General features: G+C 38.4%; 1 protein-coding gene across 2 annotated transcripts in view; it reads right to left on the reverse strand.

Annotated features, from left to right (window-relative positions):
- Window positions 1-19,743, reverse strand: part of Pdgfd (platelet derived growth factor D) — a 251,213-nt gene that overhangs the window by 83,599 nt on the left and 147,871 nt on the right. The window contains exons 2-3 of one of the 2 annotated variants that reach the window (XM_052189171.1): window positions 13,938-14,124; window positions 6,310-6,490 (exon numbers count right to left, since the gene is read on the reverse strand). In XM_052189171.1, the coding sequence (XP_052045131.1) occupies window positions 6,310-6,490; window positions 13,938-14,124 (368 nt within the window). Of the gene's footprint in view, window positions 1-6,309; window positions 6,491-13,937; window positions 14,143-19,743 lie in introns of both variants that reach the window. The other variant, XM_052189170.1, reaches the window with a different exon arrangement.

Below are 19,743 nucleotides of genomic sequence, written 5' to 3' on the forward strand. Positions count from 1 at the left end.
TGAGAGAAACAGGAATGAATAGTCTCTGCTGAGGATGTGACTACTCATCCTTGACAAATCTGTGCAAACAGCCAAACACAAGATGTTCAGAGTATTGTAAAAATGGTATCTGGCTCTGCAAATCATGATGCAATTTTCACAAATTCTAAAGAAAACAGGACAATGTTCCTTTACTATTTTTAAAATAATTCAGCTCAGTGGAGTGATGAGACATGATTAAAATACATTGTGTGAAATTCTCAAAGAATTAATAAAATATTACATGAAAATAATTCATCTTACAATTAGAATTATTTTCACTGTTGATATTCTTACTTTTGTTGCACAATTTTGAGATTATCAATGAACAATATTAGCCCCTAATTATACTAAATGGTTTATCTCATTTAACTCAGGGTGTCACTCTTCCTTCTCCATGCTTTCCCCTTCTCCAAGCCTGTCCTTCCCCCTCTATATTCAGCAATTCCTTGTATGCAAATCTTTGATTCTTTGAGCTTTAATCTTATGAGATTCTTAATGAGTCCACTTGAGGTTAATTCACTATAGGGATAAGATTTAAGGGACTGCTCTCTTTTTAAAACAGTTTTCAAAAGTGTTAATGGGTCTTAACACATTTCAACATATGAAATACACTAACTCTTATTAATAGGACAAAAAAGGTTGAGTCACTTTCCAAAGATCATTCATTTTAATTAAAACAATTTCTTACTATTAAACATGCACATGTAAATGTGACACCTTAAGATTTAACGTTCTCATATTTATAACATACAATAAAATATTTCTTCCTGGGATGAAGAAAGTAAAATATGTTCAGAGTACAGAAGTATGCACACATACACTTACATGTGTGCACACACTCCACAATTGCATATCCACTCTACACAATGCAATACACATTCATAACTATATACACTGATCATGACAGGTTCCCATGCCACCTGATATGGTAATAATACCATTAATGGTAACTATAAAAACAGGTATCTGAGTAATTAGTATATTCCATGCAGAATGGCTTATGAAAACTGTCTAATTCAATCATCAAATCTTATGTCATAAAGCATCATTTTCATTGTGGAGTTGAGGAAACTGAAGCCACAAATAGCAGCGCTGACATTCATAGACATAAATCATCCTGTCTGTCTACAAACAACATCATGCACAGTGATATGCTTACAGGACCTTAGAATGGCTTTCCTAGCCATGCACCCCATTTTCTTCATTCCAGCACAGACTGGATTGGAGGTAGGCAGGCCTCATTTGTTTAGAGAGTTACATCTGGTGTGCCCTTGATAGCACCATACATTCTGCTTAATTATGTCTCCTGTATCCATCTCTTCTCAGTGCAGTGGAATGAGGAGAAAGACAGTGCAAGGAAGTAGTGCCAGGCAGTTCTTTTATGAGTCACAGGTTCTCAGAGTAGGGTCATTTCTACAAGCTCTATGGTACATGGCACTAGGTAGAGTACATATGGGAGTAAATGTTTGTACTACTATTTTTTTTTTTTTTGGAGAGGAAAGAATTTATTTTATGTTATATCTTACAGATCAGTGGCAGTCAGGACCAGAATCATGGATGACATTCAGGGATGACATTTGCAATAGTAAGTCATCAGTCAGGAAAATACTCAATGATATTTGCCTACTAGAAAATCAGATGGAGACATTTTCTCAACTGACGTTTCCTTTTTCAATTTGACTCCTGCTAGACTATATTTGATAAAAAATAAAGAAAGCAAAAGAAAGAAAGAAGGAACAAAAGAAATAAAAATTTTCTACCCTTTTCTTCAAAATATTGTCATTTGCCTGGGAGAGATTTTAGATATATATGTGTGTGTGTGTGTGTGTGTGTATTACAATATATATATATATATATATATATATATATATATTATGTATTAGTGTCAGTGTTTGTGTATATGTGTATATGTATACACACACACATACACACACACACACACATATATATATATATATATGTATATATATATATATATACACATATACATATAGTTACTGATGGGGAAGATAGTGTAACTGTCAGCATTATTAAGCACTGACTATATAAGTATTGAGAGAAGCAATCCAAATCCTTCTAAAATCTTACAACAACCCTAGTGTTACAGGTATATATGTATAAAGCAAAAACCTTGTTCATCTCACATCTCAGCATCAGTGAAATCTCCAATAGGAAGCAGTCCTCATTGCATAGCTCTCTTCCCCTGTCTGCTCTGAAGGGGAGCTATGACAGGTGCTGGGGGGGGGGGAAGGCAGAAGACTGAATCTTAAGCACATTAAATAAAGCTTACGTGGAAGAGTCATTCCCAACACAACCCACGTTTCTTCAATGTCACCCATTAGTCCTTCATAATCTGATATAATAAATATTTGATTAAATAAAACTTGGACACTTAAAAATAATATGAAAATGGGACATTTAGATTGAATTCTGGTACATTGAGTCTTTAGATCACTGAGAACCTACTGAAAACGTGCGTGTGAAGGTATGCTGTGGTGGACAGTCACTGAGGAAGGAAGACAGAGACACCAGATAGGAGGCACAAATCAGAAAGATGGAGCTATGAAGGACACCACTGCTTTTCCTCACAGCTATTTGCTTCTTCACAGGAGTGCAGCCTTCTTGAAAGCAATTTCTAAGGCTCAAGTTTCTAGGGTGCCTACTGTTATTTAAATAAGAGGATACAAAACGACTTCATTCAGCCTCAGACATGCTTAGCATCCTGAAGACCACTATGTAAGTATGCTTGCTAGCAGCTGAGTCCCTTAAACCCGCCGTCTTCCTATTACTTACATCTAGGCTCACTGCTTCAAACTGTGCTTTACAAACTCTCTCCAAGTAAAGTACATATAAAAATAAAATGTTTTTGCCAAACACCATGTTCAAGACACATGAGACTTTCTATACTTAATGAAAAAAACAACAGACAGAAGAATTCGGTTAAAAAGCCACCTGTCTAAAGTTTCTAGATTCTAGATTCCTAGACAATGACTTCATTTTGCCTTTGACAGTCTCCAAATTCTTTCGTCCTAATTGTCCATATTTAGTAGAAGAAACTTGTTCCAAAAGGCATATACACATCAGTGAATCAGACTGAGAGATCAACAGGAAAAACCACAACAGCCCTATGTATATTTCCATTTCTTTTGGTACAGTTTTCTGTAGAAATAGAGATAAACGAAAGGGCCAATGTGCCACCATTGACATCAGACCATGAAGGCTGTCTGTTGAGAGCACAGAGGTCTTTGTGTCCATAGATCACACGTTAATCAAACAGAGTTGTCTCTTCAGAGGAGGAAATGAACGCCTGCTTTCCACCTAGCAGGCTGGGAGTAAATGTTGGTAATGACCTGCTGACCTTTGCTATTCACAGAGCCAGGCCTCAGGCAAACGCCCATCATTGCTCTTCCTAGGCCTTTATATTTGGCTTTGTTTCTCAGTCAAAACTGACTTAGTGGAGCTGCCACATGTAATTTATAGCCTGCTGATGCTTACACTATCTCAGTCAGAGACCACATCAGATCCTAGGTGCTTATGCTATAGAATCCATCTTTGTGGTAATATGTACCTTGAGTTCAGTTTTGATGTAATTATGTCTTCATGTGCACTGGGATTTTATTACATCAGGAAACTTTTTTTTGCCAAAATTGTACTGTATTTAAATATGCAAAAATCAATCTCTTAGTGTTAGAGTCTCTAGAAGATTTAATAAGCACTTACTAGGTTGGGGCTAAACAGTTTCCTTCTTTTCTTTCAGGGTTCATTTCCTGTGATGCTTCCAGCAACCCAGACAGCTAATATCCCATGTAACATTGGCTAGAGAAAGAACAGAGTCTGCATTCTAAACCCTAATAACTCACAATATTGCACTCATTATTTGGCAAGATCATATTTGTGTTACATAATTGTTTTACCTTAGCAACAGTGGTATGAGAAATGAGATATCTTATGGTCTGGGGACATGGTCTATGGATAAACTGCTTGCTGTGCAAATATGAAAGCCTGAGTTCAGAACCCTGGCATCCACATACAAGCCAGCTATGCTGGTTAGTACCTGTAACTACAATTCTGGGAAGAGATAGAGACAGGAGAATCTTAGAGACCTGCTCACAGTCAGTATATCCCAAACAGGTAACTGGTTTCAATCGAAGAAAAAAAAAGTCCACTTCCAACTGTGAAATACAGTGTGTCAAGTTTTTGGATTTTGGGGGGAGGGCATCTCTATCCCCCATTTCAGGTCCACCCAAGCAACACAGGCTATGTTCTTGGTTACCTACTAGAACTAGGCAGTAAGGCCTTGTTGCTGAAGACATCACACACATTGGTTACAAACATGGAGAAATCAAACTGGCACTGACCTAGACGCTTCCTCCATTGCTTGCTAGCTTTCACAGTGCCAAAGGTGTTTTGCAGGCTGCTGAGGAGAAAAGTCATCTCCCCTCATGGATGACATTTAGAGACTATGTTCTATTTGACACTCATCCTTTATCTAGATGACTGGATGAGAAATGAAAGCATTTGGCTATGTGTGGAAAGCTTGGCAAGTGAAGGAACTCATAAGGTGCAACCCCTAGCTGAGATGCTGTTAACAGTTGATGGGGGAGATAGCCCTTTTCAGTGGTGTAGCCCAGAAGAGGTTGTGCAGTGGATAATGCCCCACACCCTTGAACATATGTACAGCAGTTATGAATATGTGCAGTAGTAATGCAGCTCAGTGAGGTGTAGGAGGGAGGGTGAAAGTGTAGAGGAAGAGAGAAAGAAAGAGAGAAAAAGTGGGAGCGAGAGAGGGTACTTTGGGGGTTATCCAAAAGCAGTTAAAGAGGAAACTAGGGATGTATATGACTTAATTACCTCATATTCATGTATGAAATTATAAAAGAATAAGTAAAAATTTAAAAAGTAAGGTTGAGAAACTAATATATATCTCCTACTTGGGCCTACATGGGCAAGTACACCTGCACAGGTATGCACATACATGCACACAATAAATAAGTAAGTAAAGAAAGAAAGAAATAGAAATAAGCTGTCTCTGACTTGTGGCCAATTCTTAATCATGGACATGGGATCACAGAGCGTACATGCCCTAGAGTAGCAGTCCTTGATATTTTAAGAGAAAGAAGATCTTTCGGTTAGCCCATCTGCCCATCACCAGGTGAATTTGCCAAGTTTGCATTGCCTGCAAACAATTGCTAACAAATGTATCACTGAGTACGTACATTAAAGGGACAGAAATGGAGAAACTAAGCACTCACTCTTAATTTCAATGCTTCACAGTACCACCTAAGTCTCTAATAATGTTAAGCATGATAAATGGATTGTTTCCAAATTAAAACTTGAACCAGTGTCAGCTTATGCTAGTTTTTCATTGACAGTTTTAATGTAGATTTCCCTTAATGTTTAATAGCTCAGAACAATGCAAGAAAACATTGGATGATAAAGACAGCAAGACATTTTTCTTTTCTATGTTCAATTCAAACAGAAAAGACAAAAGACCCCACAAATGGATGCCTGTTACAGACGATGTTCTACTCGACAGACATTCATCCTTTATGCTAGTTGAATGGATGCGAAATGAAGACACATGAGCATAAGTGGCCCACCAGCCAGGATTAACTGCAATTTAGATTCCAGTCCACTATGAGTTTGGATATTTCCAAACACTCAGAACCATCTGATGTTAAAAATGGCTGTTAAGAGGTTTAGGTAGAACTAGAACACCAGTTATAAATAAGCATTAGTGTATCAAACAGGATTCAGATTATTGAGGCCAAAGTAGTACTTTAAGATGCTTTTAATCCTCAGACTCTTTGTCGGCAACACGGTCCCTTCTCAACTCTTGGGCATTACTAAAGCAAAAATCAGCAGGATTTTAATTCTATGATAAAATTTGTGAACAACTTTTCAAACGAAAGGGAGAAATATTTTGTTCTCTGTTTTAATTCTTAAAAAATTTTACATACACACACACATACATACACACACACACACACACACACCACCCACTTGGCTATATATATTTACCTTGCTTTGGCTGAAATTACTACACTATAGACACCTATTTCTATCTTCTAATTTCCCTTCAAAAGTCATGCCCTCAAGTTTGACATACTAGATCCAAATTGTTTTCCTTACAAACACAGATATTCTTTAAGATTCTGTCCAGAGGGAAGAAATGGACATGCAATAAGGAATACATTACCCTTATAGTACTGTATTTAATCACAGAAAATGATCCTTATTCTCTATGAAACCAGTGCGTGTTTGGATCAGGGCAGGCTAGCTACTCACCACAAATGAATAATAAATCTTGAATCCAGGTTTTGCCACAAAGTAGTCATCAGACTTAAATGTGATTTTAATCTGGTTTGTTCTTGAAGTTATCCTTGGAGGTATCTCCTTGTGGCCACACCATCTTCCTCTGACAACAGTACTACTTTCAGAGACATCTTCAACTTCCACAAAGTCATACCTAGAAAGTGTGAGACTTCATTAATGGTTTAGTGACAACTAAAACTATTTTAGCTGCTAAGAAATTGAGACTTTCACATGATATCTTAACAACTTTACAACTAACTGAAGACAAAAACCTACAGAAATGTGCAAAGCCTAAAAACTGGTTTAGGCAGTGCTTGTAAAATTTGAAATCCTACAATCTTTCCTAAGTTAACACTGACTTCCTCCATTATGACAATTACAATGTTCTATATAATTAAAAAGAACTTTCAGAACATGACACTTAGAATGTTTTCTGGGAAAAATAAATATCTGTCATCTGGTATCATATTTTAAAGGTACATTGAGATGCATGTCCCAGTAGTCGCTGTAGGAGCTTGCAAAACACTTAATTTTTAACCAATTTGCTCACCAAGACTTCTTTGAGAATTACATGATTGACATCCTCATAGACCAAGGAGTCTCTTTTCTTTAAAAATTGTCTTTCAGAACGAACACATGATTACATATGACATTTTTCTTTCAGAAAGAAAGACATAGAATGTAAGGGACTATGTGTGTTAATCAGTAACTGCTGGTTGGTTACAACAGGGAGTGAATGAGTTCTACATTAACATAAGATCACTCTTATAAGTGATCACAGAAACACAGAACCCCAGGACCCTAAGCAACAGCACAGATCACTTATTATTCGGTGTACCCATTTGATCCTTATGGTTCTTTCACCTATCCCAGCTTAATGTGCCTTCAGTGACACACTTACATTCTTTATAGAGCATTTACTCTATTCTAGTACTCCTCAGGGCTTGGGACTTTCTATAAGATCCATTACACAATCTGCCCTTCAGTTGATGAAGAGTCTTACTCCTTATCTCCACCTTTCCTCAAGTGACTTCAGGTGTTAAAACCATAAGCAAGTGTCATAACTCCAGTGAAAAAAGGCGCATAAGTCTCATATGTGTTTATTTTTTTCAATTAGGATGACTAGTAGAAAGTGGTATAAAGATCATAAAATCTGAATGTTCAGAAAAACCAACTTGAATTTGTTGCCTTTGCTTACTGCAGAATTTTCACTGAATTGGGAAGGGCAATATAAAGAACAGATAGAAATAATAAGATGCTGACTAAATATCCTTGGCAATGATTTATGAGGCCCTTATGTCCTTTGCCTCAGTTTCTCTATAGGTAAAATAAAATTTTATATAATTTTATTAGGTAGATACATCCTGAGTACTGTGTAAATTAATTATCTGATGTTTATATGGTTGGAAGGTAAGAAACACTGAGAAAGATTCATTATTCAAGCAATAAGGTTCACAGTGTTCACAGCAGCAAGGTTTGGGGCAAAAGTTGAGAAATCAATTGCATTTTATTTTATATATAATATGTTTATATTATATAATATATTTATAATACTTTATGTTTATATTTACATATATAATATATGTTTACATTATATATTTATATATAAATATAAAATCATATTTAGTGTACAAACATGGATCTATTTGAAAAATTTTAATAATACTAGGTCACTTTTATTTTTAAAAATATCAGTGTAATTTTACATTGAGTCCCTATGGAGTATGTATCCAAGGCTGGGGAGAACCATGGGGCTGGGCTCTGATTTATCTCCTTTATCTTCTTATCATTCTACTTCATCCTGAAAAATTCAAGAAACAACTTGAATTGATGAAAGTCCAGAAATGTCCCAGCCTAATATATATTTGAATATTGTCTAGGACGAAAATACCAGTTCATCAGTGGCTTCCTTTCTGTAATAAGAAAACAGATATCTGGTCCTGGTCTTTGGCTCTATTCTAATATCTCTGGAGTTTTCAAGTGATAGAAGAAGAATCTCGTTTGTTATTCAACACAGTTTATGACAATGTTGAACTTTCAATGATATCCCAGAGAATTTTCAGATGGAGGCAGCCCCCAGAAAGCTCTAAGAATGACTAGAAGTTTAGAATTTCAATTCCAAGTGTACTGAAGACGAGAGGGTCTGGAGACCACTTTTCCTTACTACCCATGTCAAGCAATCAGTCACATAATGAACTCTTCCCAGTATCCTTAACTTCTGTGTTGGTGAACACATCAAGGTCATTTGGAAATGGTGCTCTTTCCATGTACTTTATTTTTTCTGTGGCTAATTTCTTGAGATATGTTCTTCCTACTAAACTGCTAAACAATTGAGTCAAGGGCTTCTGTGATTTTTGTAAGCTGTGATAACAATTCTGTAAAGGTTAGGAGGGGTTGTGGCCCTCTCAGATTACAGTTGGTAGAGCAGAAGATGGGAGGCCTGAGACATGGATCTGACATTCAAAAAAGGGGAGACTCATGGGACTGAACTCTTGTCCTGTGGAAGTGGATGCAAAGCCCAAGTGACTACGCCAGAATTAAATTGAACTGTAGGTCTCTCAGAAGGTGTTAAAGAATTGTTTGGAGTGGAAAAAACAAAATTCCGAACCACACATATTTAGCAATTCTGATGATACACTATTGTTAACTTGATGAGATTTAGACTTACTAGAGTCAGAGATCCCTAGGCAAGCATGTGGGAAAGTAACTCTATCAGGTTAATTAAGGTGAGAAGACACATTCATTGTGAAGGCTCCACCCTGGTCCTAGGAAGTGGACTGCATAATAACAAGAAAGTTAGTCTTCAAGAGTCTTCCCCAGTTTCTTTTCTATTAGTTGCAGTGTATCTGGTTTTATGTGGATGTCCTTGATCTACTTGGAGTTGAGCTTAGGACAAGGAGATAAGAATGGATCAATTTGCATTCTTCTGCATGCTGACCTCCAGTTGAACCAGCACCATTTGTTGAAAAGGCTATCTTTTTCCAGTGGATGATTATAGCTCCTTTATCAAAGATCAAGTGACCGTAGGTGTGTGGGTTCATTTCCGGGTCTTCAATTCTATTCTATTGAACTTCCTGCCTGTCTCTGTACCAATACCATGTAGTTTTTAACACAATTGCTCTATAGTACTGCTTGAGGTCAGGGATACTGATTCCTCCAGAAGTTCTTTTGTTGCTGAGAATAGTTTTAGCTATCCTTGGTTTTTTGTTATTACAGATGAATTTGAAAGATGTTCAACCTCCTTACTCATCAGGGAAATGCAAATCAAAACAACCCTGAGTTTTTACCTCACACCAGTCAGAATGGCTAAGATAAAAAACTCAGGAGAAAACAGGTGCTGGCAAGGATATGGAGAAAGAAGAACATTCCTTGACTGCTGGTAGGGTTGCAAGCTGGTACAACCACTCAGGAAATCAGTCTAGTGGTTCCTCAGAAAACTGGACATGATACTACTGGAGGACCCATGTTATACCACTCCTGGGCATATACCCAAAGGATTCCCCAGCATGTAATAAGGATACATGCTCCACTATGTTCATAGCAGCCCTAGTTATAATAGCCAGAAGCTGGAAAGAACCCAGATGTCCCTCAATGGAGAAATGGATACAGAAAATGTGGTATATATACACAATGGAATACTATTCAGCCATTAAAAACGATGAATTTATGAAATTCTTAGACAAATGGATGGAACTGGAAAATACCATCCTAAGTGAGGTAACTCAAGCACAAAAGAACACTCATGGAATGTACTCACTGATAAGTGGATATTAGCCTAGAAGTTTGGAATACCCAAGACACAATCCACATATCAAATGATGTCCAAGAAGAAGGAAGGAGAGGTCCCTGGTCCTGGAAAGGCTCAGTGCGGCAGTGTAGGGGAATACCAGGACAAGGAAGTGGGAAGGGGTTGATTGGGGAACAGACAGAGGTAAGAGGGCTTATAGGACTTTCTGAGAGGTGGGATCCAGGAAAGGAGAAATCAATTGAAATGTAAATAAAGAATATATTGAATTAAAAAGAAAAAAAAGTTAGTTGAGCCCCAGCATGCCATCAATCTGCATTTCTTAACTGGCCTTGATATGATAGACTGTATCTTTGAACAGTAAGCCAAAACGAACGCTTTCTCCCATGAGTTACTATTGTCAGACTATTTTAGCACAGCAGTTGTAAAGGAAGCTAAGGCAATGCCAGACATATCCTACATGGAAACAGATTATACTACCACCCATGTTATTACCTTTAACATTCTCTTAATAGCATTTTATTTTCTTTGTTTTCTTCTTTTTCCTTCCTCTTTTGTCAGCAAAACAAACAAACAAATTCTCTCAAGGTTGAAAGGACACAAGATCAGCTTTAATGTATTCTCATTGTAAATATTAACTAGCTCTCCGTGTGTGTATTTGTGTCTGTTTTCTGGCATACATTACCCTCTATGGTCCTAGAAAATAATAGTCAATGCCATTATTTTCTGGGGAAAAAAACCAGTAGCATAATAAAAACTGTTAGTGTAATAAATATGCCACAAAGGACAACCAAATTGGATGTACCTCCTTTTATTATTCAAAGGAAAACAAACTGTGGAAAGGATTTAGTAGTTCAGGAGTTCATTGGCAATGCAGAAAGAGCATAGCCAGAAAGGTGCAAAGAGGAAAAAAAAGTCCTCCTCACTTTGCAGGCAGGGTAATTAACGGAGTAGATACTGGGAGCCAACAAGTCAAAGAACAAAGGCCTGGGCTTTCTCTGATAAGCATGCTAATGAGGAAGGGTGATTAGCCTGCTTTCATCCTCTCTCCCATTAGGAAACAGACTTGTGAAGAGTACAAAGATCCTGAGGTTGGCTCTGCTTCCTCTTTCTGCCTATTAAGGAAGTGTCAGGAAGGCCCTAGCCTAGTTGTCTGTCTGTCACCATGTGATGTCTGTTGTCATGGTCACAGTTGCCTGAAGTGCTGAAGTAAGCAGGGACTTTGCTCTCTGTGACAACGGCAGATATTAACCAGAGTTACAGCATGCAGCTCTGGGGGACCTGATTTAGATGCATCTACTTGCTCACAAAGATTTCTGAACGCCTACAGCTGATAAACAACTTCAGCAAAGTGGCTGGTTATAAAATCAACTCAAGCAAATCAGTAGCCTTCCTATACTCAAAGGATAAGCAGGCTGAGAAAGAAATTATGGAAATGACACCCTTCACAATAGCCACAAACAGTATAAAGTACCTTGGGGTGACTCTTACCAAACATGTGAAAGATCTGTATGACAAGAACTTCAAGACTCTGAAGAAGGAAATAGAAAAAAGACCTCAAAAAATGGAAAAACCTCCCATACTCATGGATCAGCAGGATTAATATAGTTAAAATGGCCATTTTGCCAAAAGCAATATACAGATTCAATGCAATACCCATCAAAATCCCAGCTCAACTCTTCATAGAGTTAGAAAGAACAATTCTCAAATTCATCTGGAATAACAAAAAACCCAGGATAGCTAAAACTATTTTCAACAACAAAAGAAATTCTGGGGGAATCAGTATTCCTGACCTCAAGCAATATTACCGAGCAATAGTGTTAAAAACTGCATGGTATTGGTACAGTGACAGGCGGGTGGATCAATAGAACAGGATTGAAGATCCAGAAATGAACCCACACACCCATGGCCACTTGATCTTCGACAAAGGAGCTGAAAACATCCAATGGAAAAAAGATAGCCTTTTCAACAAATGGTGTTGGGTCAACTGGAGGTCAGCATGCAGAAGAATGGGAATTGATCCATCCTTGTCTCCTTGTACTAAGCTCAACTCCAAATGGATCAAGGACCTCCACATAAAGCCAGACACTTTGAAGCTAATAGAAAAGTAACTGGGAAGACCCTTGAGGACATCAGTACAGGGGGAAAGTTCCTGAACAGAACACCAATAGCGTATGCTCTAAGATCAAAAATTGACAAATGAGACCTCATAAAATTACAAAGTTTCTGTAAAGCAAAGAACACCATCAAAAGGACAACTCAGCAACCAACAATTTGGGAAAAGATCTTCACCAACCCTACATCAGATAGAGGGTTAATATCCAATATATACAAAGAACTCAAGAAGTTAGATCCCAGAAAACCAAATAACCCTATTAAAAATGGAGTACAGAGTTAAAGAATTCTCACCTGAAGAACTTCAGATGGCGGAGAAACAGCTTTAAAAAATGCTCAACTTCACTAGTCATCAGGGTAATGCAAATCAAAACAACCCTGAGATTTCACCTAACACCAGTCAGAATGGCTAAGATTAAAAACTCAGGAGACAGCAGGGGTTGGTGAGGATGTGGAGAAAGAGGAACACTCCTCCACTGCTGGTGGGGTTGCAAATTGGTACAACCACTCTGGAAATCAGTCTGGTGGTTCCTCAGAAAACTGGGCATGTCTCTTCTGAAAGATCCTGCTATATCACTCCTGGGCATATACCCAGAGGATTCCCCAGCATGTAATAAGGATATATGCTCCACTATGTTCATAGCAGCCCTATTTATAATAGTCAGAAGCTCGAAAGAACCCAGGTATCCCTCAACAGAAGAATGGATGCAAAAAATGTGGTATATCTACACAATGGAGTACTATTCAGCCATTAGAAACAATGAATTCATGAAATTCTTAGGCAAATGGATGGAGCTGGAGAACATCATACTAAGTGAGGTAACCCAGACTCAAAAGACAAATCATGTTATGCACTCACTAATAAGTGGATATTAGCCTGGAAAACTGTAATACCCAAAACATAATCCACACATCAAATGAGGTACAAGAAGAAAGGAGGAGTGGCCCCTGGTTCTGGAAAGACTCAGTGTAGCAATATAGGGGGATACCAGAACAGCGAAGTGGGAAGGGGTGGGTGGGAGAACAGGGGGAGGGAAGGGGGCTTATGTGACTTTCGGGTAGTGGGGGACCAGAAAAGGGGAAATCATTTCAAATGTAAATTAAAAAAATATATCGAATGAAATTAAAAATAAAAAACAAACAAACAAAAAAAACCCCAAAGATTTCTGAGCTTGGAATGCTCAGATTCCCAGAATCTATCTTTTTTTTTCAGTGAAACACACAATTGTGACTGAGGGAAGTGTATATTTTTGTGGGTCTTCTGTAGTACCAGCATAACACCTTTAAAAAAGGATGGCCACGGTGATTGTTAATACTGATTTAAAACCTGAAAAAAAAATCTAGAACCCTTCAGGAGACAAGCTTTGGGTGATTCTTGTGAAAGATTATCTTTATTAGGTTAGTATGAATGGGAAGACCTACCCTAAAAGATGACACTGTCCTCTAAGCTAGGGCCCCAACCTGCATGAGAAGGAGAGAACAGGAAGGCTACTGACATCCATCCCTCTTTTCTTTCTGACAGCAGATACAATATGACCAGACACTATAACTGAAATGATATCACCCAAACCGTGAGTCAAAATAAACCCTTCTCCCTTAAATAGCTAGGAATGGGAAAGGTGATTAATATAGAAACATACTGGGTAATTCCAAGCAGTTCAAGAAGAGTATGTGATACAATGTTTTTAATTCGCATTCTCTCACTTTGATTAGAACACTAAACAGGATAATGTTCTCTTACCTACAGATGTCATTCTCTGCTTCCTCTAGTCCAAACTGGTGGTCAAAGGCCAGTTGTATCCGTGTTTTCTCCTGGGAGTGGAGCCGCCATGTCAAAAGCAGGTTCCTTGGGTAGCTGTTTGGGAAGCGAGGGCTCTGCACGTGACCACTGCCTGTCACCCGAACGTTCTCATCCCTCCGGTACAAGTCTGTGAGGCGATTGCTCTCTGTTAGTAGTCACAACTTGTAGAAATTAGTATGTTGCTCCAATTACAAGAAAACACAAAAAAGAATAATTTGCAACAGGACGTTTCAAAGCATTTCTTGATTTAGTTTAAGACCAAGCTGTAGACTGAGGCCAACAAAAAATCCAAGCCCTATTTGTATTTTGCCTGCTTTCCCAAACTCTTTACAATTCCCAGTGTCCAATACTTTGTAACCTTGGGCATTTCTTCCACTACTCTTGAGAAGTAAATATAAGCAATGATTTCAGACCTCAGATTCATTTAGACTAGAATCAAATCAGAGAATAACTTCAAACAGTTCATGTTTTCTCTTTATGTTATACAAACAATTAAGTTTAACAGTATTGATTATGGGTTCAATAAATATTGTTGAAGGAATGAATTAAAGAGACAAATGAAGAGACTCTAAAGTATTCAAGGGCCCCTTCCAATTTGTTCAAATAAAAAGTTTTAAGTGAATTTTTCTATCATAAACCTAAGAATTTTTTTCTTTCTAGCTTTCTCTGACTTTAACAGATCAAACTGTGTTGTATTTTCTTAGTGTGTTATAACAGGGAATATAGTTGGTCTTTGTATTGGGTTCCTGGGAATAGGCTCCAGACTCTTGGGATTCTCAAGTGGTTAAGAGATTCTTAGTTTTCATAATGAGGTTCCTGGAACTATATCAACATCTATGCTCATGGCAAAATTTATTGTGGGGTCCTTAGACAGTTTCCTAATGGGCATGAGACACACCAGAAAGATAATTAGGTTAAAGAGGTGTTTGGCCATGGAAAGTCAGACTAGAGGCGCCAAAGTCTAAGAATGAGAGAGTGGAGCTGGACATCCATTCCGTGTTGCCACAGGTTTGGGCAATCATAGCTGCATAATGAGACCAGAGTAATATCTCTGCACATACACGCTTCCCCAGGTTACATAACCAAGAAACACACAAAACTTTCCAGGACTTACCCTCTGAATCTTTTTACTTTGCCACTCCTAATTTCAGTGTTTTAACATCATCTTGTATAGTGTTTTCTGGAGTGTCTGAAGGGTTATGTACAGGGACACGACATATATCAGTAGCCAGTTGGCCAGTAGTGCAAGTATCCTGAGATTTGGAGCAAGTGTCTGAATTGAGAGCAGTCTTCTGGGGCCTGTACATTCAATCTGAGAAATACTAGGAGAATTGAAATCACAATTGCATTGCTGCATGGTGGGCTTTATTTTCTATGTTTCAGTATTTAGTCTTCTTTGCAATTTTAGGGTTTTTGAACTCTATAATTAGCAGGCCTCCAACCAGGGACTATTTGTGTCCTCCCACAAAGATTGCTTTGAAGCCAGTAATTCAGAGCCTGATCAGAAAGGTTAAAGTTGCTGGTGGAAGGCCTTAGAGGTGGGCTGCTCAAGCAGGCTGTTGAAAGCTCTCAAACAGGGAGGGTGATCAGCAGGTGCTCATCTATGCAGATGCAAATGGAAACTTAATACACTGCAGCTTGCTTTGGCAGACTGACAAAGGAGCCCATGAGGTATGTTGAGGTTCCATCCCAGGATTTGGATGACAGCATTGGCTCTGTAACAGACAGCCTCAAAGTGGTGGGAGACATTGTCTTAGACAGCTAGAAGCATCCACCAGATGACCTTCTCTTCACCCTTGACATTATGTTGAAAATCACTGGCTCTCTAATTTTGTTATGAAGATGTTTTAGGGAACCCAGGCAAACACTGTTTCCTGGGCTGATATGCACTCTCAACCAATTATTCATCTAATGCACACAAACTATAACATATCACAGTATCTTCAGAATTCCTATTAATTGTTCACAACTGCTGTCTTATTTTCTTAGACTTAGTACTGCTGATAGCTTGATGTCTTAAGTGACATTTATGTTTAATAAATGATAAAGTTATTCTGAAATAAAAAAATTGTATCAATAGCATCAAAAGCCTTTAGGTATAATGTGTCATGAATAAAAAGAACTATACATCTTAATATGCAGCTACTAAATTCTTAAATACATATCTCAGGATTCCAGAGTCCTCCTTTATGTACTAAAGCATTTAGGGTCAAGTTTGTCTTTGGCCTTTTACAGGGGTACTATCTAGTGGTTATATTCATTATGTACATATCTTCACAGCTAAAAATACTATGCTATATTTGGATATAATTGGAAGATTATATATATCATATATAAGATATACACTATATTCATATACATATATATACACTATATTCATATTATATATATACCCGGGAATGCAGGGTTGGTTCAATATACGGAAATCCATCAATACAATCCACTACATAAACAAACTCAAAGAAAAAAACCACATGGTCATTTCATTGGATGCTGAAAAAACATTTGACAAAATTCAGCATCCTTTCATGCTTAAAGTCTTGGAGAGAACAGGAATTCAAGGCCCATACCTAAACATAGTAAAAGCAATATACAGCAAACCGGTAGCCAGCATCAAACTAAATGGAGAGAAACTTGAAGCAATCCCATTGAAATCAGGGACCAGACAAGGCTGCCCCCTTTCTCCTTATCTTTTCAATATTGTACTTGAGGTACTAGCTCGGGCAATTCGACAACATAAGGAGGTCAAAGGGATACAAATTGGAAAGGAGGAAGTCAAACTGTCATTATTTGCAGACGACATGATAGTCTACCTAAGTGACCCAAAAAACTCCACTAGAGAGCTCCTACAGCTGATAAACAACTTCAGCAAAGTGGCAGGTTATAAAATCAACTCAAGTAAATCAGTGGCCTTCCTATACTCAAAGGATAAGCAGGCTGAGAAAGAAATTAGGGAAATGACCCCCTTCACAATAGCCACAAACAGTATAAAGTATCTTGGGGTGACTCTTACCAAACATGTGAAAGATCTGTATGACAAGAACTTCAAGACTCTGAAGAAGGAAATGGAAGAAGACCTCAAAAAATGGGAAAACCTCCCATGCTCATGGATCGGTAGAATCAATATAGTTAAAATGGCCATTTTGCCTAAAGCAATATACAGATTCAATGCAATACCCATCAAAATCCCAACTCAATTCTTCACAGAGTTAGAAAGAGCAATTATCAAATTCATCTGGAACAACAAAAAGCCCAGGATAGCTAAAACTATTCTCAGCAACAAAAGAAAATCTGGGGGAATCAGTATCCCTGACCTCAAGCAATACTACAGAGCAATAGTGTTAAAAACTGCATGGTATTGGTACAGTGACAGGCAGGAGGATCAATGGAACAGGATTGAAGATCCAGAAATGAACCCACACACCTATGGCCACTTGATCCTCGACAAAGAGGCTGAAAACATCCAATGAAAAAAAGATAGCCTTTTTAACAAATGGTGCTGGTTCAACTGGAGGTCAGCATGCAGAAGAATGCGAATTGATTCATCCTTGTCTCCTTGTACTAAGCTCAAATCCAAATGGATCAAGGACCTCCACATAAAACCAGACACTCTGAAGCTAATAGAAAAGAAACTGGGGAAGACCCTTGAGGACATCGGTCCAGGGAGAAAGTTTCTGAACAGAACACCAATAGCGTATGCTCTAAGAGCAAGAATTGACAAATGGGACCTCATAAGGTTACAGAGTTTCTGAAAGGCAAAGGACACCATCAAGAGGACAGATCGGCAACCAACAAATTGGGAAAAGATCTTCACCAATCCTACATCAGATAGAGGGCTAATATCCAATATATATAAAGAACTCAAGAAGTTAGACTCCAGAAAACCGAACAACCCTATTAAAAAATGGGGTACAGAGTTAAACAAAGAATTCTCACCTGAAGAACTTAGGATGGCGGAGAAGCATCTTAAAAAATGCTCAACTTCATTAGTCATTAAGGAAATGCAAATCAAAACAACTCTAAGATTTCATCTTACACCAGTCAGAATGGCTAAGATTAAAAATTCAGGAGACAGCAGGTGTTGGAGAGGGTGTGGAGAAAGACGAACACTCCTCCACTGCTGGTGGGGTTGCAAATTTGTACAACCACTCTGGAAATCAGTCTGGCGGTTCCTCCGAAAACTGGGCACCTCACTTCCAGAAGATCCTGCTATACCACTCCTGGGCATATACCCAGAGGATTCCCCACCATGTAATAAGGATACATGCTCTACTATGTTCATAGCAGCTCTATTTATAATTGCCAGATGCTGGAAAGAACCCAGGTATCCCTCAACAGAAGAGTGGATGCAAAAAATGTGGTATATCTACACAATGGAGTACTATTCAGCCATTAGAAACAATGAATTCATGAAATTCTTAGGCAAATGGATGGAGCTAGAGAACATCATACTAAGTGAGGTAACCCAGACTCAAAAGGTGAATCATGGTATGCACTCACTAATAAGTGGTTATTAACCTAGAAAACTGGAATACCCAAAACATAATCCACACATCAAATGAGATACAAGAAGAAAGGAGGAGTGGCCCCTGGTTCTGGAAAGACTCAGTGAAACAGTATTCGGCAAAACCAGAACGGGGAACTGGAAAGGGGTGGGAGGGCGGACAGGGGAAGAGAAGGGGGCTTACGGGACTCTCGGGGAGTGGGGGGGGCTAGAAAAGGGGAAATCATTTGAAATGTAAATAAATTATATCGAATAAAAAAATTAAAAAAAAATAAAAAAAAACAAAGTGGATGCTTGTCACACAGTGTAAATAAGGCCCAAAGGAACATTAACAGACCAGTGGAAACTCTAAAGGTTGTTCAGAGTCTGGGTGAACTAGAGAGACATGAATAGAGGATGTGTGATTGTGGTGATGGCAAAAGACTGTTCATCAGAATTCACCTAGACTATTGGTCTATGGGTTGAAAGGTGAGTTTGGAAACATCCAAGAGCCACACAATCTGCACTTGATGTGGATGCAAACAGGAAAGGTTTGGGATGAAGAGGTGGCTTATCAGAAGGAAGATCAGCTCACTGGTGGTAGCAAACAAGAAAGGCAAGAAGAGTGCTGCTGAGACATCATCTCTGTGGAAATTGCTATAGTGATGAGGTTCTGACACAAAAGGGCAGTGGCATTGAAGCAAGGTGTCAAAAGGGACACATAATAAAGTTCATAATGGTACTTTACTATGATGGGGGCCATACTTTAGGTATGGGCCAGAAGATGCAAGGACATGGTAAGACCAGCTACTAGTCACGGGTCTAGCAGGGTATCTTAGATTCTTTACTTGCTGCTGTGACAAAGCCAACTTAAGGGAGAAAGGGTTTATTTGTCTGAATGCTTTAATCCATCATTGCTGGAGAGCCAAGATGATAGGAACTTGAAGCAGGGAGTCACATCAGGTCAACAGTAAAGACAACAATTCATAGCAGACAATCTCTGACACTAACTCTAATCTAGACAGCACCTTAAAAAGTCCTTCCTCCTCAGTGTCAAGTGGAAAATGAATCCTAATCATCACACAGGGTGTATAACACCCTTGGGCCTGCATGGAAAGTTTGTTTGGAAGAAATACAAGTTCAGTGTGATATAGTAATGAGGAATTCAAGAAGAAAGGTTGCAAGGCTTGGTGACAGATGGCTGGGCCTGAGAGGAAAGAATAGAGTACCTGAGAGACCTAGACTTTCCAGAGGAAAGAGTGT

The sequence above is a fragment of the Apodemus sylvaticus genome, chromosome 7, assembly GCF_947179515.1.
Source record: "Apodemus sylvaticus chromosome 7, mApoSyl1.1, whole genome shotgun sequence".
Classification (NCBI taxonomy): Eukaryota; Metazoa; Chordata; class Mammalia; order Rodentia; family Muridae; genus Apodemus; species Apodemus sylvaticus.